The sequence below is a fragment of the Coffea arabica genome, chromosome 9c, assembly GCF_036785885.1.
Source record: "Coffea arabica cultivar ET-39 chromosome 9c, Coffea Arabica ET-39 HiFi, whole genome shotgun sequence".
Lineage (NCBI taxonomy): Eukaryota > Viridiplantae > Streptophyta > Magnoliopsida > Gentianales > Rubiaceae > Coffea > Coffea arabica.
The window spans coordinates 40,455,004-40,469,858 of NC_092326.1; the positions used below are offsets into that span (position 1 = coordinate 40,455,004).

Sequence of the window (14,855 nt, forward strand, 5' to 3'; positions counted from 1 at the left end):
TCAGAATCTCGCCAGTTGGATTGTCTCAATTTTTAAGTGAAATGACAAATTTTATGCTGTTATCCATAGGCCCTAAATTGTATGCTAGCTCTCCTTTTACAATCTGCTACTGTTTTTAAAGGTCAATTTTACAGGCTTCATCTTGGGGTACAAGTTAAATTTTGGGATTGCATTGTAGCATTGCAACACAATTAATTATGGGATATTTCAGGTTGTAGTTAGTATCAGACTATCTGTGTAGATTACTTATTTTTGCTATCCAGTTTTGCAAATTAGTTAACAATTTTTCTGCATTGATTTTGCAAATTAGTTTGTGCCATGTGGAGTGTTCAGAATGCCTAAGAACTAGTTCTACATTCTGTTAGAAGGATCTGAATCTGTGATTCTTTTATGTTTTTCTGTGATTTACATTTAATGCAATTCTCTTGCCCCCTGTTATTTGTTTCTTCAGGAAGATGCACCAGCTCTAGTTTCTAGGATTCTGGATCAGCTGATGAAGAGTGACAAATATGGGGAGCGCCGTGGAGCAGCATTTGGCTTAGCTGGTGTAGTAAAGGGATTTGGAATATCTAGTCTGAAGAAGTATGGCATTGTGACAGTCATGCGAGAAGGTCTAGCAGACAGGTATTTGACAAAAACAAGTGGTTCTGTACGTATTCTGGTTGTAATGTTAGATGCCCTATCTTGTCAAATTGTAACTTGTAGCAGTATGTCTAAAAGCAACAAACTGTTGGCAGAAAACATGCATGCATATGATGAAATGTGCTTTTTGTCCGACAGGCATTACCATTCTATCTAAAACTTTGGTACCTTGCTCCTCTGGCCCAGTTCCTATGATCTATAAATCTTCTGCCTTTTTTGACTGACTTCAGAGGCATTTCCAGTTGCACTTGAAATAACAATTGTTATAGATCATTAGAATACACAATAAAAGTTGTATAACAGTTTAATCTTTTTGCTTCTACAGTTGTCTTTCTTTTCTTCTTGGTTTTCAAATTTTCTCTGCATTTAAAGAGCTATTTTTTGGGGCTTTTCTGATTGGTTAATGCCTGTATGGTATGCAGTATGTTTCCAGTTTGATGTTGTTTTTAACAATATGAATAATGGCCGACCATTCTGTTTTATAGCTTTCTGTAATATGGATTGTCATTGCACTTCATATAGGTTTTCTTGCTAAGTGAGATTTAGTGTGTGTGTACCTGTTCTTGGCCTTGTACTGCTACTGGGCCTTCCTGTGCATAGTGCTGACCTTTTTCTCCACTTGGGAGTTCTTCTTGCTTTCATGAATTGGCCTTGTTTTCCTGTCTCTTTTTGCAAATACATTTTCTATCAAATGTGAATCTATTTGAAATTTCAGGAACTCTGCTAAAAGCCGTGAAGGAGCATTACTGGCATTTGAGTGCCTTTGTGACAAGCTTGGAAGGCTCTTTGAACCGTAAGTGTGGAATGGTGATGAATCAGAACCTGTCACTGAATTCCACTCTGAGAATACCATCTGACACCCCTATGTTTCCGAAAGATGACACAGGCAGACATATCTACACTCACACATGCACAGAGAGTGTGAGAGACCCACACTTTGCACAGACACAGAGAGAGAGAGAAAGAGAGAGGCTGTCATATATACTGCACTAGCATGCAAAGAGAGCAAGAGACCCAGAAACATGCAGAGAGAGAGAAAGAGAGAGAGAGAGAGTTTTAATATTTGTTCTTTTTTGCTTGGGGAGTGATTGCACTGACTTTCTTTAAAACAGGTATGTGATTCAAATGTTACCGCTACTACTAGTTTCTTTCTCTGATCAAGTTATGGCTGTTCGAGAAGCTGCTGAGTGTGCTGCTCGTGCAATGATGTCTCAACTCACTGCTTATGGAGTGAAACTTGTTCTTCCGTCTCTGTTAAAGGTTTCTATGCTACATTCAATTAATCGATAACTTCATTTAATTAAATCGAGCTCCAGTTGCTTTAAATTTGTGCAAAGCTTGTTGCAAATTGTGTTTATACAGTTGTTAGTATGGGAATTCCACTCTATAATGGAAAATATTGTGTCAATGTCATTATAGGGACTAGGGAGTTTAGTGACTACCACACCGTGCTTTAAAAGAACACAGTGCCATTTGTTATTCACATGATTAATAACCTTCATATGCTAGCTGGTGACACACATACATCTCTCCAACTTGTTAAAGTTTTCTTGCGGTCAGCTCTGCTTGGTGCTAAGGAGTTGGAACATTTCAACTTCCTGTGTTCCATATAACTGGCCCAACAGATTGTTGAAGTTCTAATTGCTTTAATATGTTTCATTGAAGGAAGTGATGATCCTTACAAATATATGTTCTGAATAATAAATGATCTCAAGGGTGGTCGGATGTGGATATACTAATCTATCTTTGCATTGGTATTGTATAGTTTCCAAAATTGTGTGCCAATTGCATTTTTATGTCAGGGACTTGAAGATAAAGCTTGGAGAACAAAGCAAAGTAGTGTGCAGCTACTTGGAGCTATGGCGTACTGTGCTCCACAACAACTGTCTCAGTGTCTCCCTAAGATTGTTCCTAAATTAACAGAGGTTTGTTATGCTGCATACTTGATTCCCATATTTTCATTCATAAAGTGGTAACTGAATTCCTTGGAGCAAGTAATATGTGTATTTGATATTAAGCTGCTCCATGAATGTTTTCGCAGGTTCTAACAGATACTCATCCAAAGGTTCAGTCTGCTGGGCAGACAGCCCTTCAGCAGGTAATCGTTCTTTTACTTTGTAAATGTCAAAAAGAAAAAGAGTGAAAAAGTTTTAAAATTGTACTGATGTGCTGTCTTATTGGAGTTTTAGCACCTTTTTTGCAGTACTAATGTTTCCATTTTTTTTTTTCAGGTTGGAAGTGTGATTAAGAATCCTGAAATATCAGCGCTTGTTCCAACTCTGCTGATGGGTCTCACAGATCCAAATGAATATACAAAATACTCCCTTGATATTCTCCTGCAAGTAAAGATCTCAAAATATAGATTCTCGTTTGGCCTCAATGCATAATCTTTCGCAAACTTACTTCAAGTAATTATATATTTTTTGCAGACAACGTTTGTTAATTCTATTGATGCTCCTTCACTTGCTTTGCTGGTACCAATTGTACATAGAGGGCTAAGAGAAAGGAGTGCTGAAACTAAGAAAAAGGCTGCACAAATAGTTGGTAATATGTGTTCACTAGTGACAGAACCAAAGGACATGATTCCTTATATAGGATTGCTTCTTCCTGAAGTGAAAAAGGTACCTTTTCACTTGACAAGCCTAATAATGTGGTTGAATGATGAATTTTGGATGTTTTATCTATTTCAAATAAAACAGGTTCTTGTGGATCCAATTCCGGAGGTTCGTACCGTAGCTGCCAGAGCCCTTGGTTCTCTAATAAAGGGGATGGGAGAAGAGAACTTTCCTGACCTGGTTTCTTGGTTGTTGGATACCCTGAAATCTGATGGCAGTAACGTTGAGCGGTCTGGAGCTGCTCAAGGACTGAGCGAGGTATCATTTTCTTAAATTTTCTTGCTTATTTTCTTCCTTTGTCCTCGAGAACAAATTATGTTAGTTATGAATCCTTATTTAAGAAATTTTCTCAGATACCTTCTTAAAGTGACCTACATTTTGAGTATCCTTTTTTTTAAGTATTGATTTGTTTAAGACCAAACACATATGAAGTGGAGAAGCAAGAAAATTATGGAACCAATTTACTGATAGAATGCATTGAAGAGCTCAAGGTGAAGTATTTATCAGCATACTGTGTGTTGTGAGAAACATATCACTGATTGAGTTTTACATTGTCACACTAGAATTGCCCGTCTATACTGATGCATCTAGTGTGGGAATACAAAGATAGATGTCTATCAAGAATGCTAGCTGTCATGTGCCAAACTAATACATGAAACTCTTTATTGCTAGCTGCCATGTACCAAACTAAGACATCAAACTCTTTATAAGTTTGGATACAAGGGAGTGTATTGCAACATGTAATGCCAGCTTGGAGACACGTTGAAAATGCTGAATTTTGAAAACGTTGGAAATTTTGGTCTTGTCAATTCTTATCGAGAATTTGACTAAAGAAATATAAATGGCAATAAACGTACCAGTCCCTTTTCAGGGCCTCATGTTTCATTATACTTAATTAATGTGTTCTAGACACACGACTTGATCTATAGATCACTGAAGATACTTCTATTATTCTCTGTTTGTTATTTATGGCTGAAGAACTTTCTTCCTAATACTTTATTTAGTAAGATAACATTTCTTGCTGTCAAGAAGGAAGGGAACCGAAAGTATTTATTACCAGTTCAAAGTTGGTCCACGGCTGCATATTGACAAAAACTACAAAATAATTGTACAGTTGGAGTCTTAAAATTTGTTTCTATGTTTCATTAATATATGGTAATTTTAATTTCAATGTTCTATCACTGCCTCAGTGGAAATCAGTATAAAGCCTTAGTGAAGTGGTCAGCTTCTTAATTTCAAAAAACTTTTGAACACTACCATTCAAGTGTGAAGTTTCTAAGATCTCCAATCCTTTTATCAATAAGCATACCACTTCTATGCATTGTTTCTCCACAGTTTACCTCTTCTGCACACCTCAATTCCTCTCCTTTACATCACTTGAGCTAAGCTAAGCATAACATCCCTATTTTTTTCAGTGCGTTTACCATTTCTTATTTTCACCCTGCTTGCTTCTTGACTTTTTGTTCTTCTCTTTTGGGCTTGAGGTACCCACATATTGACTCTATCTCTCTCTCTCTTTTTTCTCACACACACACAATGCATCTATCTCTCTGTCTCACTGTGATTGTCAATGTTGCCTCTCTTATCTTGCATGTCATAAATTAGTGACCGATTGACATGTTGCTTGCTTGATTTGGTCTTTCCTATTAAGGGGAAAATACCATCTGCAACTGAGAGAATAGTTGATTCTTTCTTCCTAAACTTTGCAGATGGCTTCATATGATTTAGAAGTATACTTTGCAGATGGCTTCATATGAACCATCCATAGATTGGTCATTCATGTTATGGTTTCTATCCCTCTGATCAGAAATTTGTGCTTGATTACTCTAGAAATGAACTTGAGCTGATACAAAACTATAGCTATAATCTGCTTGGGCCTCTGATCCTCTTAGATCAGCAGTTAGGAGGCTGATTTTAGGAAATGCATACTTGAGCAGTCACGATGATAATTTGTCATACGTTTTGAGAAAATATGTGCATGACTTTGTGCATGTCCTTAATGTTCTTAATTTGTCCTTAATTTTTTGAATTTGTCCTTAATGTTAATTTTTTGAATTTACGTGCTTCATTTGTCCTTAATTTGTTAAACTATTTTTGTCATAGGTTTCAATTTTGTTGATATGCTATCTCCGTAAGTGCATAGGCTTGGGGGGGCCTACCTCTCTGGAGTAATGTTCTTCCAATGTTGATGCTAATCTTTCTTCATTTAGGTGTTGGCTGCACTTGGAACCAATTACTTTGAGGACATCCTTCCTGATATTATTCGTAACTGTTCTCACCAAAAAGCACCAGTTCGTGACGGCTACTTGACGCTTTTTAGAGTAAGTAAAATGATTGAATTATTTTTCTTGTTGCTTTAATGTTCATGATTCCTTCATAAATTTGAAAATTTTCTAATGATGACGTATTTCGTTGTGTTTCTTTTATGATAGTATTTTCCGCGGTCATTAGGTGTTCAATTCCAGAACTACTTGCAGCAGGTTCTACCTGCCATCTTGGATGGTAATTTTCTGTGTCAAAATTAAGTTTGTCCTGTTGTACCGTCAATGATCATATATATCTTCTGGTACGCTTTGAACTTTTTGTTGTCTTACAGGCCTCGCTGACGAGAATGAATCTGTACGTGATGCTGCACTAAGTGCTGGACATGTTCTGGTGGAACATTATGCAACAACGTAGGTTCTCTTTATGCTTGTTCATCTGTTTTTTACCCTTAGGTTATGCTCTTCTGTTCTTGATTCATTGTTAGATTCAGTGCATAATTTTAGTTGTAAGAGAGTTGGAGCTTTGTTCGATTTCAACACATGCAGTTGCACACACTACAAATGAATTAATGTCTTTGGATGTGTGTATGCTTCTAGATTATCTGGAATACTCCATCTTGAAAATTTTTTAAACCGTGTTTTTCTCGTCTGTCTTTCCAGGTCATTGCCACTGCTCCTTCCTGCTGTAGAGGATGGCATCTTTAATGATAGTTGGCGAATTAGGCAAAGTTCTGTTGAATTATTGGGTGATCTCTTGTTTAAGGTGATAATCATTATCTTTGCACTGTTGCCTTTAGTGTGGACCCCACCTTATTCTTTTTTATTTTTTAACTGTCACCTAGGTTGCTGGAACATCTGGAAAAGCACTTCTTGAGGGTGGTAGTGATGATGAAGGTGCTAGCACTGAAGCACATGGACGAGCCATCATCGAGGTACTCGGTAGGGATAAGCGTAACGAAGTTCTTGCAGCTCTATATATGGTTCGAACCGATGTCAGCATTACAGTCCGTCAGGTGATCATAGTATCAAAATAAATTAGTTAGTCCACTTGGACTTTGCCTTCTTTTTAGATTTTAATGACTATATTAATGGTATTACTCTCTTGTCTCAGGCTGCATTGCATGTTTGGAAGACTATAGTTGCAAATACTCCAAAAACCCTGAAGGAAATAATGCCAGTTCTGATGAATACTTTAATTAGTTCTCTTGCTTCATCATCCTCTGAAAGAAGACAGGTTCTTTGTTCTGCTCAGAATCTTTTGCTCAGTTTAGAGATTTAAATTGATCTGATTGTGAGACATTTGAAAGAAAAATCTGATATTTCTTCTGACTTTGTAGGTTGCCGGACGATCGTTGGGTGAGCTTGTTAGGAAGCTTGGGGAAAGAGTGCTTCCTTTAATCATCCCTATTCTATCTCAGGGGCTAAATGACCCTGATCCTAGTAGGAGACAGGTGAGGCTTGTGTTTTACACGTTTCTGCATCCTTTTACTTTGTTTGTCTCTAAATAATCTTTCTGTTCTTTCTCATATTCCTTCCCACTCCCCCCTCCCCTTTCTTTTTTCCTTTCTATAAGTTCCTGAACCATCTTTAGTGACCAAAATTATCAGGACTTCCATTTGATTTTGATCTTTGTTTGCGATTTCTGTTAATAAATGGTGGATAACTTTGTTTTGCCTGGTTCCAAAGACAACAGCCATGTACCTGCATGGCTGCACCACAGAATGAATACCTTTACTAACAGTGTGTGAATGATTTGATAAAATTTATAGCTCCAGATAAACTTTATCTGAAGGATCATGGTAGCGTAACTGCGCAGTTTCTATATCTATGTAGATTTTTAACTCAAGGAAATAAGAAAAAGGCTTGATTTACCTACAATATTTGATAGTTTAACAATTGATGTATATTAGTACATCCAAATCAGTAGATAAGTGTAGTGGTTTCTTCTTTTATGTATCGCCCAGCCTTGTGTACTGCTATTCATTGACATGATCTCAGTGTGGTTTTACTAGATCTTTTACCTTTTCTAATGCTTGATTCCATTTGTATCTTTAGGGTGTCTGCATTGGTCTGAGTGAGGTCATGGCCAGTGCCGGCAAGAGCCAGCTACTTAGTTTCATGGATGAACTTATCCCTACTATCCGGACGGCCCTTTGTGACAGGTACTTCATGATCTCATCATAGTGATGCTGTTACTTCATGATCTCATCATAGTGATGCTGTTGTGTGTAGTGGTAATTTTCTTCTTTCTTGTTCATTTTCTGAGTTTCTTTTTGGCCGCTTGAATAGTATGCCTGAGGTTCGTGAGTCCGCTGGTTTAGCTTTTAGCACGCTCTATAAGGTATGCTGTCCTTGTGCCTTGTTCTTCCCAGTGATTTTAAATCTGTTGTACTTTGAGAAATTAAAGTTTATCATATTTACTTGTAGAGCGCTGGAATGCAAGCAATTGATGAGATCGTCCCTACTCTACTTCATGCTCTTGAGGACGATCAAACCTCTGATACTGCACTTGATGGACTGAAACAAATTTTGAGGTTTGATTTTCAATCTTTGGTAACTGCTTTTTTTTTTGGCAGTCTATTCACAGCTTTTATTGGTTATTATGGAATCTATTTGCTGTTCTATGCAGTGTTAGAACCACGGCTGTGCTTCCTCATATCCTTCCTAAGCTTGTCCATCCTCCACTTACGTATGTACATATATTGATACTTGTATTTTGTCTTGTGGCAATTAATGTATAATACCTCGGTTGATGATGAAAACAATTTGAATGCCTCCAGTGCCTTCAATGCACACGCTTTGGGAGCTTTAGCAGATGTTGCCGGTCCTGGTCTTGACTTTCACCTAAGTACAATTCTTCCTCCTTTACTTGCTGCAATGGCTGATACCAACGAGGTATGTCACTTTGCATGTTACGTGCAAGCTTTTCACCATATCTGTCATCCTCGCCATATACTTGTGTTTAGTCTCTTTGTTTCCATTCTTTGATTATTGACCTTTATTGCATTTTGGCTACCTTATTGATTTTTAAGTTATTTTGCTACCTTAGGATGTTCGCAATTTGGCTAAGCAGGCTGCTGAAACTGTTGTATTGGTTATTGATGAGGAAGGCATAGAATCTCTGATATCTGAGCTTGTAAAAGGAGTTGGGGACAGCCAGGCATGTCTTATGGTTTATTTGCTTCTCCTTACATTTGTTTACACCCTCAGAATCATCTCTTTTGTCCTAACTTGTTTTTCTTATGTCCAGGCTTCAATTAGACGATGTTCATCATATCTAATAGGCTACATGTTCAAAAATAGCAAATTATACTTGGTTGACGAAGCTCCAAATATGATATCCACCCTCATTATTTTGCTAAGTGACACAGATTCCCAGACTGTTATGGTAGTCTTCTGAGTTTTAAGCTTTCTTTTAAGACTTCATTTAGGATGCTATCTTACCAGGAATTTGTCAGGTTGCTTGGGAAGCTTTGTCAAGAGTAGTAAGTTCCATACCTAAAGAGGTTCTTCCTTCATACATAAAGTTAGTCCGTGATGCTGTATCTACCTCTAGGGATAAAGAACGTAGAAAGAAGAAGGTGAACATATTTATTTTCATACTTGAGATCAGAACTTACACTTCATGCTTTGTGCTGTAATATTGATGATATTTGCAGTGCTTCTGCGTGCAAGCTCGTTTACCAATTTGGCATATGTTTTTAATTTGTGATGCAGGGAGGTCCTGTTGTTATACCTGGACTTTGTCTCCCAAAAGCTCTTCAACCATTGCTACCAGTCTTTCTTCAGGTATTCCAGCTAATGTTATATATATTTTACAATTGACATCATCGGAATTAAGTCAACAAATTGATACCTTTAAAATGTCTTGAATATAAAAGCACAAATCAAAATATGCTCATGCTCACATGATCCTATGCATGGTCACTCGGTATCATGGATCGTGACACAGCACACAGCTCTAATTGAACAGGTTTTGAAGAAAATTGATTATTTGGTTGCTGTAATAATGTTTTAGCTTGTCTAATATGTGGTGATAAGTATCATCCCCTTTGATTACTTGATGAGATTCTTTTGTGATGCCTTAATCTGCTCATGCCTTTCAAGATAAAGCAGTTATCCTTACTGATCCATTTGCTACAAAAAATATCTTTTAGGGTCTTATAAGTGGATCAGCTGAACTAAGAGAACAAGCTGCTTTGGGTCTCGGGGAATTAATCGAAGTTACAAGCGAACAAACTCTGAAGGAGTTTGTAATCCCAATCACTGGGTAAGTACCATGACATGTGAAGGGATGTCGTGTACAGTGGTCGTTCTTTTATCCTTTTTTTGTTATACCCTCCAAAAGAGACATCAGCACTAGCTTAGTTCTTTCAATGTGATCTGGGTGTCATGTTACCGCTTTCTCTCATCATATACCAATCAGAATGGGACCAGTTGGTTCACCAAACCCCCCTGACCCAGTACTTTTTGACTACTGTTGGGAATTCTAGACTTTGTTTGAAAAAGACTGTTAAACTTCTGCTTTGCTTTCATTTTGGTGTATGACTGTAACTCTTCTTGCTTCACAGCGGTATTTAATTGCTTCAAATTTCTTGCAAGTTAATTGCTTTTTAGTTCAATCCCATGGTAGTTGCTGTGTATGAGTGACATCCCAGTTCAAAGTCACAGTGGATTTATGTCAATTTCGCCTTTTAATTTGTGTATACACTTAATCAACATGATAACCATTGAGAAGTTTAGATTTCCTGAAACTTGGAACTAGGTTACCACTTCATCATCTTAGCAACTGCACTGCCAACTTAAAGCTGTAAATTCTATAAAGGTCCACTCCTTTGATATTTTATACAAAGCCAAATGGATCTTGATTCAGGAGTGCGATAATTATCCTCTATGCATAGCATATCTTTATGTACTTGTTGCATGTTTATCTGATATATACATATGAAGGAGAAGAAAGTCATATAAATGTTTCTAAGGCCATGATCATACAAAGAAAAAATAAATGGACTGTTTTTATTCTGCTGGATGTATACAACAATAATGAGCTTGTGACATGTCATTTTAAATGTGTAAGGTGAATTTAGGGGCTTATTACTCTTCCGTGCAAATTAATTTCAAGGTTTAATCCGTCCTTTTGGATATAGACCAGTTGCACTTTACTTTTTCTATTGACATGTACTTTCTCTAGTTGATTAGTTTCATTACCTTGTAATTAAATGTGTTATGGTTGAATATATTCTCCGTATTAGATTAAACGTAGTACTTTGAATAAGGAGCTGGTTTCTAATTTTGGTAAATTTGCACTATGTAGGCCTCTGATTCGTATAATAGGTGATCGATTCCCTTGGCAAGTAAAGAGTGCTATTCTTTCGACTCTTAGCATCATAATACGGAAAGGTGGGATGGCATTAAAACCTTTCCTACCTCAGCTTCAAACGACTTTTATCAAGTGTCTGCAGGACAATACAAGGTTTGCTAGTAACATGCACCATTTCCACTTATTATCATTTTAGATTGTTCAGTATCTTAGGTTTGACATTTTTTTAAAGATGAGCACATTTATGTAGTGCATGTGTACTCTCTAACTTTTCAGTAAGTTGTTGAGGCTTGTTTGGTTACATTGGCACAATTAATCACCGGAATTTGTCCTTAAATCATGCTTGTCTGCTTAAATTGTAGGACTGTCCGTTCAGGTGCTGCCCTTGCTCTTGGGAAGCTCAGTGCACTTAGCCCTCGAGTTGACCCCTTAGTGGGTGATCTCTTATCTGGTTTGCAGGTATAACTTGTGTTTTTATTTGTTGTAGTTTATTGATTGTGTAGCTAAATGACTGATTACCAGCTGGATTGTTACTGGTCAGACATCAGATGTTGGAGTTCGCGAGGCAATTTTGACAGCTCTGAAAGGTGTGGTCAAACATGCTGGTCAAAGCGTGGGAATTGCTGCTAGAACACGCATCTATACGATTTTGAAGGATTTAATTTACAATGATGATGATCAGATACGAAGCTCTTCTGCTAGCATATTTGGCATTATTTCTCAGGTCAGTGTGAGATTCCTGAGGATAGTTCGTACCATTTTGATTATATCAAGTACGTCATTGCCCCTTCACTTAAGAAATTAGTGCCTTCTGCTTGGCTAAATAGTTTCAGAGATCAGCTTCCATGTATTATGGTTTCCTTTTCTGTGTGCTGTAATGACATACGACTTGCGAAATTTAAGTGTCTTTCCAAGTTCCATATCTTTTTCAGTTTATTTTCCTCTGACCTTTTTTAAGTCTATTCTTGATGCTAGCTGAGCAAACTTCATTTTACAGTACTTGGAAGATGATCAAATTTCTGAAGTGCTGAAGGAACTCCCAACTTCAGCATCATCTCCAAGCTGGTTTACAAGGCACGGATCAGTTCTTACCTTGTCTGCCTTGTTCAGGCATAACCCCACCATTGTTTGTGCCTCTCCATCATTCCCAACGGTTGTGAATTCTCTGATGAGTAACTTGAAAGATGAAAAGGTATCTCCAATCTTCTTGAAACTTAAATTACACTTTGCACCTAGAAGTTTCTATTGAGATTCTTGCCTTGCAATTTTGACTTGTGACTCTGACATTGGACCCTGGACGATCTATAATTAGAAAGCTTTAAATTCCTGCGGCTGTTATACTCCATTTGAAGTTCCATGAATTCTCCTGGGGCTGGGAGGGATGAAATTTTGAGGTTGAAAAAGTGACTGAAAACATATGTTACATGAAATACTAGGAGCAACCTGGAACATTATTGGAACTTCTAATAGCTAAAAGCGTGAAACTTCCTTTGATATAATAGTTTCTTTTCTGTATTTTGTCGTATATGTCTGATGCTTGTACTCCATGTAGTTTCCTGTTCGTGAAACATCAACAAGAGCACTGGGAAAGCTTTTGCTTCATCAAATCCGGAGTGATCCTTCTAATAGCTCTGCTCATTTGGAAACTCTATCCTCTATCATATTGGCAATGCAAGATGACTCGAGTGAAGTTAGAAGACGCTCCTTATGTTCGTTGAAAGCCGTTGCCAAAGTTTGTATTTGACTTGAGACCTTCTGTAGAACAGAACTTTTTAATTGTACTCCACAAAAAATAAATTTTGACGTTGTATGGCAGGCTAATCCTGCTGCACTTATGATTCATGCTGCAACATATGGCCCGGTGCTTGCTGAGTGTTTGAGGGATGGCAATACTCCAGTGAGACTGGCTGCAGAGAGATGTGCACTGCACGCTTTCCAGTTGGCAAGGGGTAAAAGTTTTGTTGTACTGTTAGATATCTTTATTATTTCTAATAATTAGGATGCTGGCTTTTTGTCGTAGCTTGACCTTTCTGCAGTGGTTTCAGCCAGTCAGAAAGCTACTTTTTCTAATGGCTCATTCTGTTGTTTTTCAGGTGCAGAAAATATTCAAGCTGCACAGAAGTTTATCACTGGCTTGGATGCTAGACGGATATCAAAGCTTTCTGAAAACAGGTAATGCATTGAAAGGTGTACGAATTGTAGTTTTTAGATGTCTTAATGGTCTATTTCTTTTACTATGCCATGTACTCGATGTGTGATCTTAAGATTTGTTGGTTGGTTTGTGTTACCCCCACACACATTGATTTCTGAACAGTTGTATCCGAAACCATGGAGTTCAAAACAGCCAAACGAATTTATGCTCCTTTTGGTTGTTCCACTAAACCTCAGAAGCAATGTCCAATATCTACACTTGACAATGAATTCAATTTTTGTTAATCTGCCAGAGCTCAAAGGCACCTCTGTTATGATGAAAATTGGAGATTATACTTTTATCTGCAAATTCTAGAAGCCACCTCAGCAGAGTTATTATTTTGTATTTCCTAGTGCATGTAATCAATAATGATACATTTGATTTGCTATAAGTATTTCTTGAAAGAGTAATTCCTCGGTATGATAATGCAGCGACGAAAGTGACAACAGTGAAGATGAAATGGGAAGCGGATCATAATTGATGCTCTGCTGAGTTGCTGTTTCAAGAGAACAAAACCCTTCATTTTGGAGCCTGGGACTTTCATGGCAGTTTTTTGTAGCTAGAGGAACGTATGCACATAGACATGCCACAAAAGAGGTTCTTATATATGAAGAATTTTCATTGCTAGGTCATCCATCCATCTTGTAATTGTTTATATGATGAGATTTTTTTTTTTTATTTTAAACTCTCGAGACCTCAAAATTTTGTAGAACATGGTAAAATAGTGAATGGCTCAAGATGACTGTCATTTTTAAATTGGTTAGTAGTAAGTGTTGGATGTATGTGGTGGTGTAATACCCGAGTGGAATTGAAGAGCCAGACTAGCCTGAATGTGTAAGATTAGGAGGTATTTTGTATTTTATATGTGAATGTACAGAGGAGCAATACCAACTGGATACATGGTGTCATTTATTCTGAAAGAATTCGGGACTGAAGGTATCAGAGCAATGGTTCACCGCATCTGACATTATATCTGACTGATTCATAAGAAAAATTTTGTTATGCTTGCTTTGTTCAGTATTATCTTGTTATTCACGTTCTTGTCTTTCCGAGCACGGCAGCTGCTTAACAAAATTTTCTACTGAAAAGTTGCATTCTGGTAAATCTTTAATTTTCTGGGTTTCCCTTCAGCATTCAATATGCATGACACTGTGTATGTTTCTGGCAGAATGTAATTTGTACTTTACAAGAGTACCATTGGGAGTTGGCATATGTGATCAGTTGCCTGGTAAGCTAAGTACCTATTTCGGTGCTCCAGTTTGCCCAAATCTGGTTGATTTTGCAGTAGTCATGCTCAGCTGCTCCTCTATTAAAAAAAAAAAAAAATGCTCAGTTGCTCATCAAAGGAAGTAGCAGCTTATGGGTAGCAAGGATTAAAAAGGCCAAGCGTTGTTCTGTTTCTTCTTTTTTTTCGAAGACGACAATTATTGTATAACCTATCTATCCTAGACTACAGGAGAGGGGGGCCTAAAGAGACTGCATTTGGAGCTAGCAGATACACAGATTTTACTAGATCAATGAAGTATTTTAGTACAATTTTTGAATTTTTTTTACTATAGATGAAATTTGAACTCTCACGTACAGCCAAAGGAGGGACTAAAGACCCTCCCTGGTGGGAACCACTGAGCCAATCTCAGTGGTTCACGCGTTATTCTGCTTCAGCTACAGCAATTTCTGAAGAATCATTGAATAACGTTGTAAACCATTTTTCTTTTCCGTCTTGTGAACACTTTTTCCCTTGTTTGTTCCCGTTTTGCATTTCTCCGTCTCGCTCAATTCTGCTGTAGCGTCTGGAATGGGCATATCATCCAAATCTCGTTTGA

General features: G+C 37.5%; 1 protein-coding gene across 3 annotated transcripts in view; it reads left to right on the forward strand.

The window, feature by feature from the left end:
* LOC113710676 (protein ILITYHIA) overlaps positions 1-14,049 on the forward strand; it is a 32,889-nt gene extending 18,840 nt beyond the window's left edge. For 2 of the 3 annotated variants that reach the window (XM_072065228.1, XM_072065227.1), the window contains exons 28-60: positions 452-624; positions 1,358-1,435; positions 1,755-1,902; positions 2,445-2,567; positions 2,684-2,740; positions 2,874-2,984; positions 3,072-3,263; positions 3,342-3,515; positions 5,468-5,578; positions 5,690-5,759; positions 5,854-5,932; positions 6,182-6,284; positions 6,364-6,534; positions 6,633-6,755; positions 6,859-6,972; positions 7,577-7,683; positions 7,811-7,862; positions 7,949-8,055; positions 8,151-8,210; positions 8,302-8,416; positions 8,571-8,681; positions 8,772-8,909; positions 8,980-9,102; positions 9,239-9,310; positions 9,679-9,791; positions 10,836-10,994; positions 11,204-11,300; positions 11,383-11,565; positions 11,839-12,033; positions 12,394-12,573; positions 12,658-12,790; positions 12,935-13,013; positions 13,464-14,049. In XM_072065228.1, the coding sequence (XP_071921329.1) occupies positions 452-624; positions 1,358-1,435; positions 1,755-1,902; positions 2,445-2,567; positions 2,684-2,740; positions 2,874-2,984; positions 3,072-3,263; positions 3,342-3,515; positions 5,468-5,578; positions 5,690-5,759; positions 5,854-5,932; positions 6,182-6,284; positions 6,364-6,534; positions 6,633-6,755; positions 6,859-6,972; positions 7,577-7,683; positions 7,811-7,862; positions 7,949-8,055; positions 8,151-8,210; positions 8,302-8,416; positions 8,571-8,681; positions 8,772-8,909; positions 8,980-9,102; positions 9,239-9,310; positions 9,679-9,791; positions 10,836-10,994; positions 11,204-11,300; positions 11,383-11,565; positions 11,839-12,033; positions 12,394-12,573; positions 12,658-12,790; positions 12,935-13,013; positions 13,464-13,509 (3,897 nt within the window). In that variant the 3' untranslated portion in view covers positions 13,510-14,049. Of the gene's footprint in view, positions 1-451; positions 625-1,357; positions 1,436-1,754; positions 1,903-2,444; positions 2,568-2,683; positions 2,741-2,873; positions 2,985-3,071; positions 3,516-5,467; positions 5,579-5,689; positions 5,760-5,853; positions 5,933-6,181; positions 6,285-6,363; positions 6,535-6,632; positions 6,756-6,858; positions 6,973-7,576; positions 7,684-7,810; positions 7,863-7,948; positions 8,056-8,150; positions 8,211-8,301; positions 8,417-8,570; positions 8,682-8,771; positions 8,910-8,979; positions 9,103-9,238; positions 9,311-9,678; positions 9,792-10,835; positions 10,995-11,203; positions 11,301-11,382; positions 11,566-11,838; positions 12,034-12,393; positions 12,574-12,657; positions 12,791-12,934; positions 13,014-13,463 lie in introns of all 3 variants that reach the window. The other variant, XM_072065225.1, reaches the window with a different exon arrangement.
* The last annotated feature ends 806 nt before the right edge of the window (positions 14,050-14,855 follow it).